The sequence below is a fragment of the Vigna radiata genome, chromosome 5 (assembly GCF_000741045.1).
Source record: "Vigna radiata var. radiata cultivar VC1973A chromosome 5, Vradiata_ver6, whole genome shotgun sequence".
Classification (NCBI taxonomy): Eukaryota; Viridiplantae; Streptophyta; class Magnoliopsida; order Fabales; family Fabaceae; genus Vigna; species Vigna radiata.
In genome coordinates, this window is record NC_028355.1 from 34,862,339 (window position 1) to 34,886,554 (window position 24,216).

The following is a 24,216-nucleotide window of genomic DNA, read 5'->3' on the forward strand; positions in this document are numbered from 1 at the left end:
ATGTTGAGATGAGAGAGAAAATATCTGTGATGACAAAGGGTTTCTGATTTTTTTTTTCAATTGGGACAACAGTAAAGATGGATGACAGAGAAAATGTTGGAGGGAGAGAGATGAAAGATAAAGGGTTGAGAGGAATGAGGGAGGTGAGTAAGGGTTTGGGGGTTCTTTTTTTTTAGTTTTGAGATTGAAAATTATTTAAATATCCTTGACCTTAAAACTTAGAATTCATGATAAATGAGGGTATTTTTGTCTACTATAATCCGGTACACATTGTTAAAACGTACCAACTGAAAAACAGGCGTACGCGTGTTAACAAACCCATATATATATATATATATATGGTATATTTATTTTTTGTTATGAAAGATCTGTGCTTAACTCTAAATTAGGTATGAGCTTAAAACAGAAAATCTTTGAAAACGATGATATGACTTTCTACCAAAACTAATCATCCATAAATCTGATAAATATTTTACATGAAAAAAATATTAAACATTATTTTCAAACTTCTGGTTTAGAGATGAACAATGAAATGTTTAATTGCATCTTTTTAAGGAAAAAAATGCACTTGATAAATTTAATAGCTATAACAATATGAAAAATGTATTTTTAATAATTTTTTTTGACATTTTTTTTACAATCAAAATATAAGTTTATGATTACTCAATTTCAAATATATAAGAATCTATTAAAAAATATTATTAAAATATCATAGTAAAAAATATATTTCTCTAGCAACGGTGTCATGTGCCAAACCTCTGAATAAAGGTGCTCACAAGTCAAAAGTCATGGAATCTCAAGCATACAACGGAGGCAAGTTTTCATTTTTGTTTTAAAATTTGAATAATGGTACAGTGAGAGATATTCACAAATAATTTATATATTGCAGAAGTAAAATAATTATAAAAAAATAAATTTTTATATTTATAAAAGAAAAAATAATAAAAAATAGTACGAAATGAATTAAAAAAAGAAGTTATGTGTGTCAAATTATTATTAATTAAAAAAAAATTTTGTTTTATTCGAACTTGATACCAACTCAGAAAATAGAAAAAAAGTGACGTTGATTCCGCATTCATTGCAGAGGTTTCAGGTTGTCCAAAAGCCAAACCATAATGTCAATTTTCACATATTATTGGTCACTCTGTTTCCTCTTTCCTTTAACTTTAACATATATGTAATATGTAAAAGATTATTTTTCTTAAAAATAAATTATCGATAAACAAGAGCAAAAGAGATAAGTTTTGAAAATCAAAAGATATTTAAAGAGATATTTATTAACAGAATTCTTGTACCAATTAACTTGGTTTGATACAGAATATTTTATAATTAACTTCATTAATAACTGAAATTTGTGGAAGGAAAAATAACTTTCTATTTACAGTTTTTGAAATTGAAATACTTGTTTAAGACCTTCCATTGACGTCTACTTTCGTTTTATAATCAATTTTGAAAGAGAATTATACCATTAGTAAATTTTAATTATATTCTAAAAAATATTAAAATTGTAAATTTTATTTATATTTTAAAAAATATTAAATTGTTAAGACCGAGATGATCAATTTATAATTTAAAAAAATTAAAAGTAAATAATAGACAATACGAAGAAATGGAGGCATTTATTGTTTTTAAAGAAATTGTTTGAAAGATAAAAGAAAAGAAAGAACAAAAACATGTAGCACACTGTTGTTTTAAATGCGGGCCCCAGTTCACAATGTCACTGAAGGGCAAATATGTAATTTCAGCGACCATTTTTTTTTTTAATTTTTAAAAAGTATAGGGGTAGATCTTTATTCCCAAATTAGAAATTGTAACCTCTCAAACCGCAATTCTCCCACCACCACCAACCAGGGCGGCACCGGCGACCCCAACAGTGGCAAAACAAACCGCACCTCATTCAAATTCCGCCACTGCCGACGAAAAACCCTCCACCCCTCAAATCGCACTTCTCCCTCCTTCTTCTCAACATCCACCACGGCGGCACCGGCGACTCCAATAGTGGCAAAAAAAGCTTTCACTTTTCTTTTGGATTTAGGAATTCTAGATTTCCTTCAAGCGGCTTCAAAACCCCCTTCCCACGCTTCACTGTAAGTTTTCTTCTCATTTTCACTCAGTTTTGAAATTCCCGTCTGATTTCACTTTTTTTTTTTGTTTCTTTTGTGGTTTATTCCTTTACCGTTTTTGTCCTTTTGTGGTTTATGCCTTTACCGTTTTTGCCCTTTCTTTGTTTCTTCTTTTACCGATTTTGCCCTTTCACACATAATCACATTTTGCCACCTCACGGTTGTCAAGAGGGAGAGTCAAAATAACATCTCCCAAAACAAAACAAAATGCATTGTGAGAGAGTTCGTGGGTTGCCCTGCCTTGCTTCGCTGTCGTTTCGCCGGCCAAAGACACAACAATTATTGCCGTTTCGCTGTCTGCTTTGGACATCTCTTTCTTCTCTCCGACAGTTTGATTTGACAACTCACGATGAACGACCTTCTCACTGTAAGTTGATATCTGCAATTCCCTCTCTCGATTCCAAAATTCGATTTTGATAACTGGGTCTTGTAGTTCGGTTGCTAAAGTGATTGTTTTTCTGTTCTAATTTTCTGCCATCACAGTGTCAGATTCATACTCTGTTTCATTTATTTTCATTTTATCTTTCTTTGAAAAAACGACATTAAGAGGTGCCCAAATTTTTGCCTTGGATTCTAGTGGGATACGAATAGGAATCAACATGTTCTGACATCGTAAGCCGTAAATTTCAGTTCATCGCTGAATCACTATATGGCTAGTGGAAAATTTTCGAAAGGCGGTGTCTTGCTTTAACTCAAATCATAGTTAATCCCAAATTAGATTTCAGGTGGTTATTTTGTTTGTGGCATAACTTTTGGTTTTGGATTTATTCTGATAGTGATTCTGGTGTTTTTGTTTGGTTTTGTTACTGTTAATTAATTTGAAACGGGTTATGTTTAGTACAATGTTGTTGGGTTATAAGATCAAAGTCTAAGGGTAGTTTTGTTTTTCTTTTTGTTATTGTCATTATTATTTGACATTCTTTCTTGCAGGATTCATTTGTTGGTGAAGCTAGTAATGGCCGGCCTTCTAGAGAAAGTGACATTGAAATGGGACAGGTTCCGAGAAGCAACTCTGATATGGGGATGGAAGCTTTTAATAAGCAGGTACACAATGTACACGCTTTTTAAAATTTTAGAGCATTTGATTATTTAAGATAGGAATTTATTACCTAAGATGTTGTAGGGTTTTTTTGTTGTGCGGATATTATTATTTTAGAATAGGCGGGAAGTCAAAAGATATTGTTGTCCAAGGGGATAATGGAACTGATAAGTTTTGCTGTTTCCATAGTCAACCTTCTTCTTCATGTAGTTTGCTCAACAGTGCAGTTAATATCCTACATCCTACACGTACTGATATTCTTTGTTTCGATATTAGATCCATGAGGCTGATAAACAGATCGATAAGTTAGCGGTGCTACTTCAAAAGCTAAAGGTATCCATTATCTTCTTCTTTTGTTACTTTCCAGCAGCAAGATCTCATTTATAAGCTAAAAGTACTTTTTCCAGGAAGCTAATGAGGAATCAAAAGCTGTTACAAAAGCATCTGCCATGAAAGGTGTGTTACAATGCTATGTTATTTTTATGGTTACATCAAGTGCAATGTTTTGTTTTTAATTGAAATCATCCATTTTGAATTCAGTTGTAAGATTTTGTAGTATACGTGCTGACAATTAACTTGGGTGTGTTAGGCACTTATAGCCAGACACGTGACATTCTTTTTTAATATACTGCATTTGTTGCCAATATTAAAATTTGATGCTCTTCAGAACAATGAATAGAATCTGGTACTAAAGCATGTGTCATTAAGTGTGTGTTACGATTGCAATGATATACTTTAGTTGAACCATCCATTTTGAATTTCATTATAAGGATTTTTCGTATTGGAGCTGAAATTATATTAACTTGGGTTTGTCAGGCTGCTATAGCCAGACAAACACATGGTAAATTTCACAGCAATGGCAAGTTACAAAAATATGCATGCGTCAAATTGAATTTTTTTTATATACTTCTTTTGGAATTTACAATATATGCGAACAAAACTTAATAGTGTAACCTATAACATTACTTTCAGGCATCAAGAAAAGGATGGAGAAAGATATTGATGAAGTTGGAAAGATTGCTCATGGTGTCAAAACAAAGATTGAGGCTATAAACAGAGATGTATTGAACTATTGGCTGAATATTGTTTTATTGGATGTCAATTTACTGTAAAATTTCAGACAAGTATGAAAGTTATTTGATCATGAATTGTTTTGTGCAGAACCTATCTAATAGACAAAAGCCTGGCTGTGAGAAGGGAACAGGTATTGACAGAGCAAGAATGAATATGACAAAGTAAGTTGATTGTACACATTTCCATCATTGTAGTTGATAAAAGGACCCAGAAAACTGAATTATTTTACTTTTCCCTGAAACCACAGTTCCTTGACTAAAAAATTCAAGGATCTCATGACAGAGTTCCAGGTATGTTTAGTTTTTAACACCTAACAGCAGAAGCTGTTTTTCCATTTTCTTGTCTGTCTTCTCATCAATGTGTTGTGTTTTAGACTCTAAGACAAAGAATACAAGATGAATATCGTGAGGTTGTGGAGAGAAGAGTTATAACAGGTTTGAACATTTCATCCCTGTGGTACACTTGGCAGTAGCATTGTTCTTTATTATTATTTTAGACTTATACATTGTGAAGTGTTTAATGGTGTTCACTTTGTGATTTCTTGATTTGATTTACAGTTACTGGGACTAGGCCAGATGATGAGGTGAGCTTAACTCATGAGTTTGTGATTTGAGATGAGATATTCACTACCTATAAATTTTGTTGTAATTGGCCATCATTGACTGTGATAGACTATTGATCGCCTGATAGAAACTGGAAACAGTGAGCAAATCTTCCAAAGAGCAATCCTAGAAGCAGGCCGAGGACAGGTACTTGGTTTGTGATTTTTAACTGGAGTTTATCTTTTCCTCTTGAAAAGTTCAATATATTATATTATCTTTTCTGTCTTCCTCTTTTCTTGGATAAAGTAGGATTGTTTAATACCTGGAAAAAAGGTTTAGTTGAAAATTAATTCATGATTGAATCGGTAGATTTTATTCTATCTACACTAACTTTACGTAGTAAAGTGAGGTTTCACATTTTTATCTCATGGCCAAAGATAATCATTTTTTTTTTTCCAAGAGTTGGGGAAGGGTAGTCAAACATTTCAATTGTTTCATTTTGGAAACTTGTAGTTGTGATTTCACTTCACTTGTGTGGAGAATTAAAACATAAGAAAACCTGGATTTTGCAGGTAGTGAACACAGTAGAAGAAATTCAAGAGAGACATGATGCTGTGAAAGAGATTGAGAAAAAACTTCTTGATTTACATCAGGTTTGCCTACATGAAGATCTCAGTCTTAAATATTTAATCTAGTCGTAATAATAGCATAGTATGTCTAACTCTATTTTACTATTTTACTATTTATCAGATATACCTTGACATGGCAGTCTTAGTTGATGCTCAAGGAGAAATTCTAGATAACATTGAAAGTCAGGTTTGTTTACTCTGTGCCTCTCACACCCTTAATGTTGTGTTTGTATGCATGTGTATGTCGAATACAGGGCATATTTAGTTTGATTTTGCATTAATGAGAGGCTTGATCAGGTCAACAATGCAGTCGATCATGTCCAGAGAGGGACAAGTGCACTTCAAAATGCTAAGAAACTCCAGAAGAACTCACGAAAATGGATGTGCATTGCCATCATTATATTGTTGATAATAGTAGCTATCATAGTTGTGGGTGTTCTCAAACCTTGGAAGAGTAGCTAGGGTTCTTGAGTGTGTGGCCCTGTACCTTTTGTCCATAACATATGCATTTGTGTCAAAAGGACATCGTAGAGCGGGATTTTCATATGCCTTATTTTGTATGATCGAGATGCTTGTTTTGTGTGGTGTGACTGATTTCTGTATACATTCATTGTCGTGTCTGACGATATAAATTCATATTCTTTGTAGCCCTCAAAGGTTTATCAGGGTCTTGTGTTTCCTTGTATTATTCTATAAAGCTGTTTTTTCTGTCATTGTTTAGTTGCAATCTCGCATTGATATTCTTCTTGGAAAGAAAGTACATCCTTAGAGAACATTCGTCGGTACTTCCTAGTTCTCATTTTTGTCAACTGGTTTAAGATAGTGCTCCTCGGTAGTTTAGCAAAATATAAGGTTGTCTTAACAATTTTATTTACGTAGTTTAGCAAAATATAAGGTTGTCTTGACTATTTTATTAGCGTACGTAATAACCTTTGTATAAACGTGAGAGTAATGAAGAGTTTCACTTTAGCATGGACCATGTAATTTCGTTGCTAGGGCTGAGTCAAGGTGCAAATAGTTTGGTGAATACATGTGGAAATGTGAGTGAGGTATTTCCAAAATAAAGGCTCACTTTCTAATATCTTTGCTTCAATTCACCAACTTTTTTTGTTGTGCCAAGTTTCACTTTTACATATTAATCTTTAACATATCCAAATATTCACACTACCATCTTAGTTCTTATCCCAATTCTTTGTAGTGTATATTCATCATCTTCTTTCTCTTCATATAATGATAATTTTATAAGCATCATTTTTATTATTATTATTATTATTATTATTATTATTATTATAAATACTATTGTTGTAGGCACTTACGTGGATATCAATATACAATATCCTCTATATCTATAAATTAGAAAGTTATCTAGCTACTTTGTGAACTTTTTCACCTTCAATGTCAATGAGATTTTATTCTCTCAAACAATTATGAATTACATTCCTCCTCCGAACAGCTAATTTTGTTATTAGGAAAAATCTCCCAGGATTTTTCTTCGTATTTTATCCTTATTTGAATTTTTTTACATATATATTTATCTTTCCTGGTTCCTTAATTTTTTATTCCATCTATTTTGTCTTTTATACCAACATGTTTTTTATTTTAATTTCCTAAAAATAAATCATCTTTGTCCCTTTTCATGTGAATACTAATTTTAATTGATTTATCACTTTTATTTTTTTTAATGTTTATTTAATTGGTTACCTAACCTTGTTTTAATTTATTTTATGATCTTGACCACATTGTTTATGCCTCCAAACTAATTAAAACGTATTTATTATTGAGCTTTAATTATTTTTATTTGTTTACAAATATTATATTTGGATATATTTAATATTTTACTATAAGCAAATTTATTTATTTTTATTGATTTGATTTACTTTAATTAATTGATATTGTCATGGCTGGTTGCTGATTCTATCTCTTGATGATAATCTATTATTATATAATATTATATATTTAATGGATATATCAGAGAATCAACTATTATATCATAAAACATTTCAAAATATATAATAAATCATAAAATATTTTAAAATATATAATCTATAAATATTTTGAAGATATAATAAAATTTGATAATTAATTGTTATAAATATTTCAGAGACATTTTATAATATTTTAGAGATATTTTATAATATCTTATAAGGTAGTAGAATAGTAATAAACATTATATATTGGATTGGAGCTATTGCAATGAATATATCAGTTTTAATTTCAAAAGAAAATGCATCTGTTAGAATTCTTAGTTAGCTCTTGAACTTTACTTCATCATCTACTGACTTATTTTCAATTGCTAAGAGTTACTAATTTGAGAAAGTGATAACATTATTATTTTACTACCATTTCCCTTCTTTATGCATATGAATAAGCTAAGTACGAGGTATACCAAAAGTTGAGGGTGAAAGTGAAATAAGGTATTTTCCCAACATATTGCTTTATGCCTTTTAGTTTTACGAGCAGGTTATGTATGGTGAGGATTTGAGAAATGGAGTACATGAAAGAAAAAGGTGAGTGGAAACATGTAAAAAAATATAGTAAAGATTAAACATATTTAGTCAAAGAGAAATGAAAGTAAATATGGTAAAAATAGAAATAGGAATGATAATAATATAGGTATAATTTTTCATCAAATGTTTATTATTACAAAAACTCTTACACTTTCTACTTGTTTCTTTCATTCTTTTTAGTACAAAACTTACATGATAATAATATAGGTATTCTTGTTCAATCATATTTATAGTTTTGGGCCATTTTCACACTCGTTATTCGCCCTTTTCTCATTCAAACAGGCTAAAAATCATTACATTACTAAGAAACAGAAAACTTGAATTATACAAATCTTTTACTCTTGGTGCTTTTTAATCTCTGCTAAAAGAACCAATATATTGTGGCCTCAGATTTCTACCATGGATCTCGTAATTGATTTTTTTGAGCTTATACTCTTACCATTCACTGTTTTATCTTATAACCATGAAATGTTAAATATTTATATTTACCAGGCCACTTTTTTCGTAAAAATCAAAAGGCACCAAATGCACTAAGATTGATGTGAGGAAAAAGTTAGTTGTGTGATAGTAGCCACATCATATTATATGTTAAAGTATGAATGCTTTCAACAGAAGAAAAACCTAAAGTTTATTCCATAGTTATGACTATTGTGTACATTTCGTGCGTAACTTTGTTTTACTTGTGCATAGAATTGTTCCTCCCATTACTTTATACCAGTTATGCATAAAGTGCCAATGTGAATACATTGATTTAAATAATTTTTAACAGATTTATTAAAGCAATTTAATAAAACTACTCCCAGAAAAGATATAACTAATATTGACATTTTTCAATTATTTCCTATCAAACCTATATATAATCATATTAGCTATTTACAGTGGAGGAACTAATTTGCACCAGTAGCATTTCTATGTTTATTGTTTGGATTGCATCAATTGCAAAAGATTTGGACTACTGGGAAATATTTATTATTTCGGACAGCTAATCATGTCTTTTTAAAATGCCATTCTGTAATGAACAGGTGACAAACGCAACTGATCATGTGAGACTGGGTAACGACGCTCTCCAAACTGCAAAAAGTTTGCAAAAGAAATCAAGAAAATGCATGATGATTTCCATTATATTGCTCCTGGCCATTGCCCTCATCATCGTACTCGCTGTTTTGAAACCATGGAAGAAGTAACCAGAAGAGAGGAAAGTGATTTTATTGCTTAGATACAATGAACAGAACTACAGATATTTCACATTTAATTTTCTTTTAAGTGTATGAAAACCCTCAATTGTTACAGTAGTTACTTTGATTGTAGTACTTCTACATTGTCAAATTGGCTTTTAGTGTACGCTTGCACGGCTAATACATAATAGGTTGTCCACTATTTTTCTTTAAAACTGAATCATGGGCAAGACCTTTTATCCATTACTTTTTCGTAAATAAAGCAACTCAAACATTTCCCAATACATCACTCTGATTAGCCAGCTACCAAACTTTAGTTAAATCTACCCATATTTAACTACCAATACTAAAGTTAGCTGGTTGTGTAATTATTGGTTAAATAGGTACATTAGTTGATATATTGTAAGTATCTGAGGTGATGTGTGAGAGGTGTAAATGATTAGTACTATTCTTCTTCCTGGGTAAACAAATGATTGATTTGATTTCAGGAGAATTAGCATGGGTAATCATTCAAAAGATGAGTATGCAAACATATGAGGTAAGCTTGAATAGTTGAATTATGTTAAATTAGTCATTGATTGTATAAAGAACAATGGTTGAGAATTATTAATCTTTTGGTCGCAATTACTGTTTAGAAACACTGGCTCAGTGGTGGAGCTTCTTTAGGGTAGAGGGGGAAGCTGTTATACCATCATTGCTCCTAACTTATCACCTCTTCCATGTAGATATTAACAAGTCATAGTATACACAATCTAATTGTCAATTGATGTATAACTGATGTCATAAGGAAAACCAAGAATCCTCTACTTTCATACTGGCTGTTTCTTTTTTCTTTTTAGTTAATAAGACTAACTTAAGAACTTCCATGGACTCCATCTTTCTGTCTTGGAAAGATAAAGGGTTTTCCATCTTTGGAATCACTGTAGCTTCCTTACAGCAGAATCCCCCTCTAAAGTAAGCAAATAAGGGTGTATACTCCCATAAATTCGAGTAGATAAAGTTCATGACGCACTTTAAAAGTAGACCAAGAGTAAACAAAAACAAGAATGTAAGTATATGTTCTTATTATGACTTCTGAAGCCGAGAATTGTTCAATGTCTTCAAATTGAACCTGCCTTCTTCTAACTGTTAGTTATTTTTCTTTTATATACTTATCCATCTAGAGCTCATCATTTCCCCCAAAAATTATTCGGCACTAATTTAACTTTAATCATGTAAGGTACTTGTCCTCATTAATTCTTAGAATACTTTGAAATCTTGACAACTTTACCTCTTATTGTCCCCATAGTTGGAATATCATGGGAACTTTTGTCAGCAGAGCATCTAGACCTCAGGGAAAATAATTGTCAAGAAAATCCTCAAATCAGAAACAATAGGAGGTAGAGAATTTCAACAATCGCAGTTATCTTAATTATCCTCACAGTGTTTAAAAAGACCATGTAGCTATTGCAAGTTTGTCGCCAAGAGGGTTGACACTAGATAGGCAATGGAGCTATGAACTACACTTGAGTTTGATATTTTCATATAGCTAAAGATTACACTAAACGGGAAAACTGGAAAACTCTAAGCTACTATTATCCACCACTCACCAAATGGTCCCAATTTCAACTGTCTATTCTTACCCATTGCATGTTGCCTCCAGCTATATGGCAACATATTTCACTTGCATTTTTTTCTTATAAGTTTCATCATTAAATTAAAATTTCTTAAAGAGAAAGAACGACATTTTTTTTTCAATTAGGCATGTTGCTAAGAAGCATATATATTCAAGTTTTCGGAACTTCGTATCTCTCCTTGACAATGTAAGAGAAAATCATGTTCTGTATAGCCATTTGAACAACTTTAATCACTCAAATCAATCTGGATTTCAAGAAAAGGAAATCCTAACTCTTTAAGTTTATATTATCTTGGGGTTATGACTTCCAAGGTTGGGGTTTTCACAGTATACAGTTTATTTGTTACCATGATATTTAATAGGCGTTCAGCAGATGAAACAACATGAATAATGCTATTTAAGACAGCAATGTTAATATTATCTAACAATCAATATCATAAAACCATGTTAAGCAGATACTCCTTTTGATAAGGGACCGGATCGGAAGATAGCACGCAACAAACAACCACATGTCAAACATCAACCAGCCAATATCCAATATTTGAATTCACTCATTGAAATCATAAAGATCCACAATTTCTATAAATAACAGACAGGGGGCAATAGAAACTCAATGTTCGTCATCTGAAGAAGCAGACAATACCTGCAATCCAGTACAGCGAGAGCAATCTAATATAGCATGAACAAACTCAGACATCTAACATGTTAGGATTTATGATGGCACAGCCCAGAAATTCCCGTTTGCAAAAGTAAAACAAAAGTTGAATTTAAGTTTAAAAAAGTAATATACGTATGAATTCAAAACGTCATCTATAACCAATAATGATTTCAAATTAGTTGATAATATAAAACTCGTGTCTATTAAACTAAGAACAAAACTTTGTACAGATTTGAAAATTTCATACTAAGTTTCATAAAAAAAAAAAACTCGTATTTAAGAAACAATTTTTCAAACAAACCTTCTGTACTTACCAATCTGACATTTAACAAAACCCATTTCTGCAAAGTGAAGATTATCCAACACCAAATTTGGAAAAGCTAACCCAATTCCACGGTTTAGGGTTCTCAACCGACCTTTCCTGTCCTAAAATCCTAAAATCTCTCTGTGTCTCGTGGATATAAAGGAGCTATCTAGAAGTTAACTCCCGTGAAAATTATCCGAAGTATAAACCTATAGAGTATAAACCTATAGAGTAATTGACGAGATCCAGAATTTCCTGAACAGCATAAGAATTAGATCTAGTTCAATTTCAAGGTTAGTAAAACAAAAGTGAAGAAAATATTGCAGAATCCATAGGAAGACAAACATTGAATGGAGAAACACTAAATTTAGAAAAAGTAGATTTGTTGGAAGGATCAGAAAAACAAAACACAATAAAATAAAGCTGTGTATACCTTGAAAAACACTAATTTCATGTTTGGTCAGAAATTTTTTGCCTTGACGGCGAATCAGCTCCCAACTTCTCACCTCATCCACTCAGATCGCCTTCTCTTTTCGTGCTTGAAATTGAGAGAGAGAAAGAGAAAGAGAAAGAAAGGGATAGTTCATTTTAAATTTTGTTGTTTGTAGCATTCTTTATTGTCTTAATATATTATATATTATCACTTTACTAGTTTATATTGAAATAAAAATAAATAAATAGTAGTATGGTGCTCATAATTATTTGTAGACGCATTATTTTAAATACTGCTAAGACAATTATTTCTGTTTATTCTTCATCCACTGCATTTTCGCCTCTACAAAATTTGTGATGTGACAATTTAAAGAAAAACTTATAATCTTAACTTTGATAATTCATTCAGCAGTAATTTTTAGACATACTTATTATTATTAGTTAAAATTTATTAAAATTAATAATTTTAATGAATCTCAACTATTATTTAATTTTTTTTTTCTGATTTTACATTGTTTGATAAGTTTTAACATATGTATATAAAAAAAAAGTTTTAGGTAAAACTAATGTTTTGAGCTGTATGTAGCATCATATTTATCCACTAAAACCTTTTGTTTTATTCTAGGTGTGTTCCACCCAACCCTATAACGAACGATGTGGGACCTAATTCCACCACCGTTCTATATATATAAATGAAAAGATGATTGAATCTTCATCTAACGCTTCAAAAAAACAAGTGGTGCTTCTTGGTTAGAGTTAGATTTTGATAGTTGATATGCGAGAATGAGACACCCGAGTAGCTATGCAATTGTGGTAGGTATGAAGAATTGTACTGGTTCAATTAATACACAGAGACACATGATACATAGCCAAAATGGTAAATGAATAAGAAAGACAAAGGAAGAAAGTGAACGCTGATGCGATTGAGATAAGACCAACCACCAAGTAACATTTGAAGATGGAAAACTATTACACAAACCAGCTTTTATAGTTGCAGTTTCTTTCTTTTATAGCCAATACAAATACAGATACCTATAAATAAATAAGACCAACTTTAATTCAGTTTATGTCCCACAAAATCACTCCCACAACTTAAGACTAATGTTGCACCCAAAATCTTGTTGCTCATCCTACACTGAACACCAATAAGTAGTACTCTGCCACTTCATTTACTAGAACTCGAGAGTCTCGAAGTCCAATACTTCTCTATTTCATCTGCTGTTCTTCCAGGAATTCTTCCAGCAATCAAAGACCACCTAAAAAGAATCACATTGTTTTTACAAGCTCCATCTGTACACTGCTTAAAAGGGTAAGTAAGATTCAAAAGCTTGTTAACAAGAAAATTCTCTCACCTTTTCCCAACCAGTTTATACATCCTGATTATAAGAGTTTCCTCATCTTCAGAAAATTCAACCTTGGAAGATCCACGCTTCCCTGAATCTAAACATATTCTGTCATCTTTCACAAAAAAACCATGCAGAGAAAAGTAGCTAACTACCAATTTTTTTGTTAACTCTCTCAAATTGTTATCACTTGATAGTGTAAACACATTCATATATGATGATTGCAGTAGTTTCCACTTTTCCACAACCATATGCATGTCAGTTAATAATTGGGTGTCTGTCATAAACTCTAGAGTGTGTTTAACTACCTTTTTCTAGCAAAAGTTATCTTTTTTCACATTCTCTATTATTATTATCAGAAATTATAAAAAGTTATAAAAATTTTCAATTTTCAACTTCAGAAGTGTACACCAGACAGTGTGCTATTAACTCTCATGCAACTTAGAAAAGTTAGCAATGCGAAATTAGGTTCCAAAAGAAGTATGTGTTCCATGGAAAAAACTGTAAAGATTAATGGGTGTGTGTACTCTCAAGTTTGCAGGTTTAACGAGATATAACATACATAGTATAATTATTCCAGCAAATAAAGTGTAAAATGATTGAAATATTTGTTTTGCATGAAGCAACATCTGAAAAAGTTGGTAGATAGAGTGTAGAATAATGATGTATATACATACCAGAAGTTTGAGTGGAAGAGGTATTGGAGTCAGCCATTGGAAGGAGGTGTGTGTTGAAGAAATNTGTGTTGAAGAAAAGGAGTTTTGTTGAGAGGTATTAATAGAAGGAGAAGAACAATGGTTGCTGTTGAAGATTTGGGAGGGAGTGGAAAGAAACAGAGAAGAACGGTAGTTGAAGTTGAGGTGGAGGTTGACCATTTAAGTTTAACTTTGTTAGGTAGTTGGACAATTTATTGTTAGTTGAAAACTACTACTTCTCTACTTAGCATATCATCAGTTAAGTGTAATATTTTATTCTTTTTTATTTTTTATTTTAACTATTTTTTTAGATGTTTGAATAGATACACATAAGTAGTCATGAACACAGTGAAAATCTTCTTACAGGTGATTTAAGAGGGTGAATATTGGATCTCATCATAACAATTTATTATCTCTTTTTGTTTTTTTCTGTGTATGAATAGTTCTTTGTTGTTTAAGATAATAGTACTTTTTTGTATAGGTGGATTTCTTTTCAAATTAATTAAATATCTCACCAGACGAATTTGATGGAACAATTTTTTATGTTTTGAATCAATAAAAAGTGTTCTACAATGGACACTGCTCTAATTTTGGAAGAAACAAATTACCCCAAATTTAAAACAGAAAACTAACCTTTTAGAAAGATAAAATATCAAAATGAAACTTAAAAACAACATAAAATGTCAAAATATAATTTATTCTCAAACTCAATAATAATTATAAATCTTTTTTTATTCAATGACATTTACTAATAATTTTATATTTTTAGTAAATTTTAGCTAATAGTTAAAACATCTTATTTAAAAGCATAAAAATATTATAGAAAAGTTTACGAGTCTCTTTCTTTGTTTAACAAACTTCTACTTACATATTAGATTTTAACTAATGTTTCAAATGGTGGTAGGAAATATATTATTCGCCTCATCTATAAGAAAAAATAAATATACTCGCCTTTTAATTACATTCCGAAATGAGTGTAGTTTTAAAGTGTTTTGCACAGACAGAGAAAATTTTAAACATAAATTTAATTTTCTTTTATAGAATATTAAAACAGTGATATAAAGATATAAATTTAACAACTACTTGATACCACCAAAAGATTAATTTAATAATGAAAATTGTAAAATATAATAATATTTTATATTATAATATTAAAATGGCTTAATTAAGTTTTAAATTATGATAATTATGAATATTTTATATTATAATATATTAAAATGGCTTTAATTAAAATGGCTTAGTTAAGTTTTAAATTATTTATTTATTGAGTATTCAAAAGTTTTATATCTTTTAATTGAATATTTTCTTTTTAATCTTCTATAATCTTAATGATGTAATTATTATATTATCTTATATATTGTCTTGTTTACTTGTTTCAATGTATTAAATATGTTAGGTTTTATTGTTAATATAAAAAAAAAATATTATGATGTTAGAAAATATAAATTTTGTTCTTAATATAAAATAAAATTATGATTAACTTAAAATTATAAGTAGTTTTTATTGAAAACATAGCAGATAATAAGAATAGTTTCATTAATAATGAAATAATGATAGTCTCGCTTGTATAGATGTGAAAGTAATTAGAAATCATAACTATCATTTTATTTAATATATTTTTAATAAAAATCATTTATCACTTTATAATATTATTTTAAATTAAAAACATGATTTCATATTTTCTTAATATATACATAAACAATATAATGAATCAGAATAACAATCAAAACTCAATTAAAAAGTATTTTAAATATTTAATAAATCACAAAATTTTATTAAAATTTTTAAATATATATATATATATATATATATATATATATATATTTATTTATTTATTTATTTATTTATTTATCAAAAGGTTGAAACATGATTAAACTTATTAAAATAATGTTTTATTTGTAGTTTGTTAATGAATATTTTTAAACGGATTATAGAACATTTTATATTTACCTGATTGATAAAATATAAATATTTTCTTAAGTTTTTCTTGCTTATATGCTGTAAAGAAAAAAAAACTAAAATAAACTATCCGAGCTCACTTTGTAGCTTAGAAATACAATGCTGTAAAACAAACAAAAAAATGTGTAAAAAGAAAAAGAATGATGTAATAATATATTGTTACGCACGGTATAAATTAAAAATTGTTATAATAGAATTTAATATTTTTTAATATGATCAAGTCAATTTCTGATGTAATTAAGAATAACTATTTCGAAGTTTCTTTTATTTAACAATGACTGATCATATCTTAACATAAAATAGTTATAAAAATATAAATTTTTATTTTTTAAAAAAGAAATAAAAATAATAACATTAAATGAATGTAAAAGATTTATACGTGTAAAAGAATATTTTTCATTAACAATTATCTTTATTCATCGGCCTATTACAATTTACTTTTTTTTTTCTTTCTCTTTTTATCCCATTATTATAAACTGTACTGTATAGTTTTTATAGATAAATAAAATTATTCAATTATTTAGGACATGAAGTAAATTAACTTTGTCATCGTATTTAAGTATGACAACACAGTCTCTTCCTAAAAAAAATCATATTATGTAAGATACATATTGAATAAATTGTATGTTTTTTGTTTTTTTTCATACTACACAAATAGCTAATTCAACACTTCCTAAACCAACGATTTCTTAATGTAAAATATATAAATTTAAATAAATACTAATAATCATTATCTTCAAGAACAAAGTTTTATAATCTATTAAAGTTTATGACAAAAACGATATTAATAACATTTTTTTTATAAAAAGTTATATTTTAAATTTAACTACTTTAAGACATTAATTGATATTTGTAAAAATTTATAGGAAAAATTTGCTATTCTCGAATCCAAATAGGCAGAAAATAAATCATTTTATAGTGTAGTAGTCTAATAAAACACAATGTGGTGATACTTTGTAGACTGTGGTGTCCACCTTTATAATATAACTGATAGAAAAATTTGTTGTGGTTATAGAAAATATAGTGCATTGTAATTAGGTGAGAATTTGTAATATAATTTTATACAATTTTAAATTTGTAAAATTAGTTTAGGTAAAAATTAAATGCTACTATAAGTTAAAATCATAATAAAAGTTTTTGTTTATATCGAGGTGTAATCTTCTTAATTTGTTTATATATTAATTTGTGATTTTTGTTTATATATTAATTTGTTAAAAATTAAGTTGTCTCAGTCATCTCTTAATTTGCTTTGTGATCTTCTTAATTTAATTTGGGATCTCTTGATCAAGAGGTGTTTACAATGCTCAAGTTACACATACAATATGATAAAAATATATAGTAATAATTGAGTGAATATTTATACCATATGAATAGTGTCATTTTATATTACTATTATAGGTTTTTTCTTGAATTGATATATGCTGACTAGATCAAACTTATCCAATCTCTGGCGGGATGATGTCGGAGTAAGCATTGTAGTAGTCAATGTAGAGCTCGCGAAGTGTAGTAAGGTTTCCAAGCTTTGAGAGATGTTTCTCATGAGCTCGTTAGGTGCTATCAGGTGCCATACTCGGGAGGGATTTGGTCGGAGAAAAAATTGCCGCCAAGGTGGAGATGACAGAGGAGGGACATGGCGGCGATGGCTAAGGGGAGGGGACAGGTCATGTTTTTGTTGTAGAGATCAAGGACTTGGAGATTGGTGAGGCGGGTGAGGTTGGAGGGGAAGGTGGTGTTGTTGGAGAGGTTGAGATGGCAGAGGACGAAGAAGGAGGTAGGGATTGGACCAGAGAACTGGTTGTTGACGAGAGAGAGGTAAGAGAGGAACAAGAGATTTAGGAGAGGGGGAGAAACGACCTCGGTTCATCAAGAACCGAGGCATAAAGTCCAGTGAAAAAAAAAATATTTAAAAAAATAAAAAATGTTACTGTTTCGGTTAATTTTGAACCGAGACATAAAGTCTATCACTTTTTACCTCGTCTGAATATGCCTTGGTTCAGAAACCGCTGCCTATCAGTGAAAATAATTGCTATCGTTTTCCCTGACTACACTAGTGAATGTTTTAGTGTACTGAATTTTGATGCTTAATATTTGTTTATATTGTTTAGTAATGATATTTAGACAACAATTTTTTGACAACATTTGAATATTGTCTACATGTCATTCTGTGATTGATCCAAAATTACTTCACAATCAATAATAATAATCATAAATACCACCATTGTAGATATATGAACTACATTTAAAGAAATAAAAAATTGAACCCTTTTAGTTTTTCATAGATCCTTTATCACTTATCTCATCATTGGCTTTTCTTGCGTAGCTTTCTAGAATGATGCTTCATTTCGAGCTAAAAGGTTGTAACGGGCTCAACATTATATTAGTTCAGGTAAAATTGGTAGCTCTGTTATGTTATATGGACGGATTATTCTTATTAAATTGTTAGTCTCACAATCCATTTTTCATCACATATGTTTTATCCCAATTGGTAGCTATGCAGTTTTCTTTTAGATGTACGTTTCACGTTATCACTTTTTAATTTTGTATTCAGAAGCCTTCACATTATTTGCATTATTTTGCCATCTTTTGGCGTACTTGAATTTGTACACTGCTCTCAAGTCTATGTAATCTTGGGTTTGCCTCATGTAGATTTTGAAGCTTTATTTCCGATATTGTCTCTGTAACTAAAACTAATGAAGCAATTTGTCAAAAGAAAAAAAAGTTCTTTTAACAATATTTTTTTAATAATTTTTTGACAATGCATACGTGAACTTATGATTGATTATTTTAAATATTTTTTTAAACATAAATTTAAATAAACCAATAAAATGATATTGTTATCATCATCCTTTGTGAAAAATAGTATCGCTGTACTGAAAGTAAGTTCATACTACTTAAACTTAGATTTTGTCCTTATGTAAATTACTGATCTAAAAACTAAACTATCATGTATCAGCAGCAATGCAGGGTTGGAAAGAGTCTAAAATATAACCAATAAGGTGGAAACTGTGCCACGATTATTGTTGTAAACCACAAAGACTAATGTAGGTTGAAATTGTGTCACCATCATTCAATTTTAATTATTTTATTTTATTTCTACTATTTAATTTAATTAATGTCTTTAAAATAAAATTATTAATATATCATTTAATATAGGATCGTCTGAATATATAAATAAAATTCAAAAAATAATATTGTAATATACATGGCCACACTTATATAATTGTGACTTAAAAGAATAAGAACACGAACAAAACTGTTGCGTTAAGGGCCTTGGAAAAATGTTGCTTATTATCATATCTTAGGCAATAGTTTTTTCAACATTGCATGATAGGCAACGGTTTTACAATTTTGTGGCCTAAACGAAAAGAATCGTTGCCTATAGTATAGGTCATATTCATTGCCTATAGTATAGGTCATATTCATCTACGCAACGATTGCAAATTCGTTGTCTAACACTTAAGCAACAGTTTTTAGCTTTAGGTTTTTCATTTTGTTTAAAATTGACACATCCAAATAAATTAAAAAAAAAATCATTTGATTAAAAAAAAATGAAAAGGAAAAAAAAAAGCATCCCTAGACATCTAATAAAAGAAGAAGCAGTAAAAATGACTTTTAACATGATTTATTTATGATTTAATACTTATTTTGGTCCCTATTTTTATGGGTTTAGTTCAAAATGATTCTACCTTTTAAAAAAGTTCAATAAGGTCTCATAATTTGTTAAAAAATGTTCAATTCCGTCCTTTTCGCTGACACCGTTAAAAACTTAACGGTGCAACTTACTGAGCTGTCAAGTTTGATGAATACGTGGACGTTACAATGTGTAAATATTTAAAAAAATTTAAAATGACACATCTGCTTTATCTTCCACCTTCACCGAGAATTTAGGATTTTTCCCAGGTGACATTAGAGGTTGTTGTCTCCTTCTTCCTCCCCCTCTCCCTCTCTCTCCTCCCCACAATAAAAAGCATGGGTTACGTAACTATCGCCTACAAGTCCTACTAACATGGAATTAGCATGCAAGTCCTACTAACATGGAATTAAAGTGTCCCTTTCTCTTTCTACCTTTTTCTTGGTTTGAAGCTGTTACAGCTTTTGTTGAAGCTTGAATTTGTGAACAGGTAGCTTTGGCAAAACAGAGAGTTGATGAATATATTTACTCTCAGTTGACATAACAAACTAACACCCAACAGTCAATGTAAGTATTTTCCATATGATTTGGGTCCATTCAAATTGTAAAAGGAAATTGTGTCCATAAGTATGATTTAGTCTTTTTCATAATTTTTTTAAAAAGATATTCAAATATGTAATTTTGGATTGTAATTCATCTTGACTTGTAAAAAAACCCACATATCAATCTTGTGCTTATGTAAAAAAAATTAAAATTGTTTTATGAAAACCTACACTGGCAGCAATTTATAGAACCAAAATATTTTTTTCTCAGTGCTAAGAATAAAGAGTAGTTCTAGTCCATGATACCATGAATTGCTAACAGGGGCTTTTACTCGTACAAGAACACAAAGACTTTACATGTACTTCCAGTTGGACTATTAGCCAGTAACCAGCATTTCTTGCTAACATTATCGCAGGTTCCTGGTCTTAAAACACATTTTCTACTTGAAGTCCAATCTATTTCATTAGTTTCAATGTTTTTTTTCCTATACATGCTCAAAACATCCCCCATGTACCATAGTCGCAGGTTATCATCGCTTATGTTGCTCCTATTGAACCTTTTCTTGAGTTAGCCTTGGTTGGAATTATACGAATTCTCTTTGCCACACGTACAAAATCCCTAATTAATAATACATATATAAAATTAGTTAATGCATAATAATTATTATCAAGGATGAGTTTATATACTTTCTTGCTGTTTTTCCAGCAATCTGCATAGTTTTTAATGGAAATATCTATCATGAAAAAAACTGAGATACAATTTTAATAATAACTTGTAAACAACATAACCAATGTCATCTAAAAACTGTTCAAAAAGAAATGTTCGTTTTCCTTATGTGGCCTACACAGTATTAATAACTATGAAAGGTAATTGTAAATGAGAAACATAAAAAAGACATAACTAAGAAAAAGAAGTACTAGGGTAGCAATAATATTAATAAATATTGAACGTTAGAGCTGTGCTTACTTCCAGCTAAGGTCACCGACTAGAAGAAGATCGTTCTCCATGTCTTCATAGGCAATAAGGTAGCCAGGAATCACATTGGGAAGATCAAAATCATCAATCTCTCCAGCGTTTTCCACAAACATTTCGCGTAGGGCTTTGGCCAGACTTTGGTAGCTACCATGGTTATGGAGGCTGATGCGATGGCAGATGGAACGACCCTCTAGCACAACTATTACAGTGGGAACCACGGTGGAGACAAGATCATCGTCCTCAAGCCCAGGAAAGTCTTGGAATTTCTTGTTAGAATTGGTGGTGGTGGTGGTGGTGTTACCGACATTGAAAGCCAAAGAAGAGGAAGTTGAAGCTGCGGTGTTACCGACAGGAAATTCCACTCCGGTGTTCCAATTACTCATCTTCTTGGGCGAGGTTTTGGGCGAGGTTTTGGTTCAAATAAAGCTTGTTCTCCATTTTTCAGCTAAGACTGAGTTTCTAGGAACTGGGGTTCCCAGAGTTTCTGAGTTTCTGGGATTTGAGGTTTCCAGAGTTTCTTTACACGAAGAGATTACGGCGTGTGAGAGTGAAAAATAAGAGAGTTTTGCTATGATATTTGTATCCCTCTTCATCGGAGTCGGAGTGAAAGTGGAGGTGGGAGCCGACGAGATCAGAGTGGGAGGGAGAGGCGTGCTTGGAAAGCTGGTGGAGGTGGAAGATGAAGCTGAAATGTCATTTTAATTTTTTTTATGGAGTAGGTAGACTGAGTAGGTACACTCAATGTCCAAATCAAGAACATTGGGGTGCACTTGTTAGGCTTATGAGATACTTAAGAGGTTTAGTGGATTATGCCATTGAATATAGTGGATTTCCCGTTGTACTAGAAGGGTACAGTGATGTTAACTGGATCTCTGATTCAGACGAGACAAAATCCACTAGTTGTTATGTATTTATACTTGGGGGTGGTGCGATTACATGGAGATCAGTCAGACAAACTATTATCGCAAGATCAACGATGGAATATGAGTTTGTTGCTCTTGAGATGGCTGGTAGTAAGGCTAAGTGGTTGAAAAACTTCTTAGCAAACATTCCACTAGGAATAAAACCAACCCCATCGGTGTCAATACACTGTGATTGTCAATCGGCAATAGTTATAGCTAAAAACAAGCATTACAATGGAAAGATATCCAATTGAGAAACAATTTGAAACAACTACTAAAGAGTGGAACTATTTCCATTGATTATGTGAAGTCAGAATGGAATTTAGCGGATCCTCTGACAAGACCCTTGTGAAGACAAATGATATTAGAAACATCGAGGGGAATGTGACTTAAGCCACTTGCAAACAAACAAGTGATGGTAACCCAACCTTTGTGATTGGAGATCCCATGAATAAGGTTCATATGGGTAAAAACAAGTCACTTGTTAGTTCTGATAGCACTAAATTGATTTTAATCAATTATGTCCCTTCCTATGGTGTGTGTGAAAGTGCTANAGANTGCATTNTTNAGNGGTTAAACTTTGTCATTAAAATTCTATGTGGTGAAGGAATTTTATTTAAACAAAGTTTTTAATGATTTTCATATTCCTTATGGGTGGTGTATGATTTGCAGCATACAATTGATGAAATCACTTATATGAGTGTCGAGTGGGGCCGCTTGCATGAGATCTTGGCATGATATCTAGAACACTCATGAATACCGGGCACACGCATGGCCTAGTAAGCGCAACACAGCGATAACAACAAGAATTGTGGGGGTGTATTGTGATTGATAAACCTCTAACACACGTCAAGTGTCGTTGGTTCATATAGCTTGCTATACCAACTACACTGTGTGTTAAGTTTCTTGATCTAAGACTGGTTCATATAGCTTGCTATACCACCTCTGATGCATTACATTCTATGAGACCGAGGATAAAAGTTATTTTCTCAATTTTCTTTTGCAATAAGTGGGGGATTGTTATAATAATGATTATATTATTGCAAAATAAAACGTTGGATTACAACTTTCAAAACTTTAATTGCCAATAATATTCAAATTCATTTTCTTAAGTGCTCCAACGGTAATATTCCAACAGTCAAATTTTTAAGTGTTGCAACGATCAAATTATTTATTGTTTTTTATTGATTTTATTCTTTCCTAGCTCTATAAATAGAGAGTCATTTCTCCATTCCAAGACACACCAAAAAATGGTCTTTCCTCTTCCTCTTTTCTTCTTTTCATTTTCTAAAAATATTCTAGGTTAATTTATAAACTCTATCAGAGTTTCTTGCTAGTTCTGTGATCTTCGAATATTTTCGAGAAGTTCCTGTTGTATCCTGGGGGACTTGCGCAACACACCGCGAATAAGTCCTTAAGGACAGTGAATCTACACGCCTCAAGAAATTGTAGTTCGAGATTTTGTAAGCATTTTTACTACATCTTGGTTCCTTGAAAGAGGAGTTGTGTTCAAAATAGTCCCACGTTTTTTAAAAAGTAACAATTGGTCCTAACTTTTGAAAAAATTGTTCAAGTTAATCCTTTTCACTAACAGCGTAGAAAATTTAACGTTTCAACTGCTCCCGTGGCAAAATGAGCTGTTCATTTTTTTATACCTGGTACACTGAACTAACATGTCGTGTCAATTTTGAATTTAAAAAGATTTGTGTCAACTTTATCTTCTTCCTCTTCCAGAAACGTTAGAGCCATAACAAATTGATGGTAGTTTTCTCCGATTCTTAACGACGAGAACGGAGACAGCACCAGTAGAACACCAAACCCGCTTCACTTATTACAAAATCCAGTTTTTCCTTTAAAAATGAATAAACATATCTAACAAATTAAATTAAATTAAGTTTACATGTTAAATGATATATTAAGCTAACATTTTAACTGTTTATAACATTTGATTTCCAATTTAAATATTAGTCTAAAATACTATTTAATAATTTAATATTATTAGAAAAAAAAATTATATTCATTTATTTTTAAAATTTAAAAATCAAAATAATTTCATATTCAAAATTATCA

The 24,216-nt window shown here is 30.7% G+C and overlaps 2 protein-coding genes and 1 long non-coding RNA gene across 4 annotated transcripts; 1 reads left to right on the forward strand and 2 right to left on the reverse strand.

Moving 5' to 3' along the window:
- Window positions 1-1,822: 1,822 nt before the first annotated feature.
- On the forward strand, window positions 1,823-6,120 carry LOC106760825 (syntaxin-132). Of its 2 annotated transcripts, XM_014644255.2 has the most exons (14): window positions 1,823-2,087; window positions 2,293-2,490; window positions 3,054-3,167; window positions 3,439-3,495; window positions 3,570-3,618; window positions 4,135-4,223; window positions 4,324-4,397; window positions 4,484-4,526; window positions 4,610-4,670; window positions 4,794-4,819; window positions 4,908-4,985; window positions 5,351-5,431; window positions 5,529-5,594; window positions 5,705-6,120. In XM_014644255.2, the coding sequence occupies exons 2-14, from the start codon at window positions 2,473-2,475 to the stop codon at window positions 5,867-5,869; spliced, it is 921 nt and encodes a 306-aa protein (XP_014499741.1). In that variant the 5' UTR covers window positions 1,823-2,087; window positions 2,293-2,472; the 3' UTR covers window positions 5,870-6,120. The 2 variants fall into 2 exon arrangements, with proteins under 2 accessions (XP_014499741.1, XP_014499742.1); XM_014644256.2 differs by lacking the exon at window positions 1,823-2,087 and having other exon boundaries at window positions 2,238-2,490.
- A 4,115-nt stretch (window positions 6,121-10,235) lies between these two features.
- On the reverse strand, window positions 10,236-12,268 carry LOC106762686. Its single transcript, XR_001375833.2, has 2 exons — window positions 12,100-12,268; window positions 10,236-11,921 (listed from the first exon to the last, which is right to left on the reverse strand). It is a non-coding gene; the product is annotated as an uncharacterized LOC106762686 (long non-coding RNA).
- Window positions 12,269-20,741: 8,473 nt separating this feature from the next.
- LOC106760660 (auxin-responsive protein IAA33) lies at window positions 20,742-22,009 on the reverse strand. The gene is made up of 2 exons (XM_022780356.1): window positions 21,236-22,009; window positions 20,742-20,887 (listed from the first exon to the last, which is right to left on the reverse strand). The coding sequence occupies exons 1-2, from the start codon at window positions 21,625-21,627 to the stop codon at window positions 20,806-20,808; spliced, it is 474 nt and encodes a 157-aa protein (XP_022636077.1). The 5' UTR covers window positions 21,628-22,009; the 3' UTR covers window positions 20,742-20,805.
- Window positions 22,010-24,216: the final 2,207 nt, after the last annotated feature.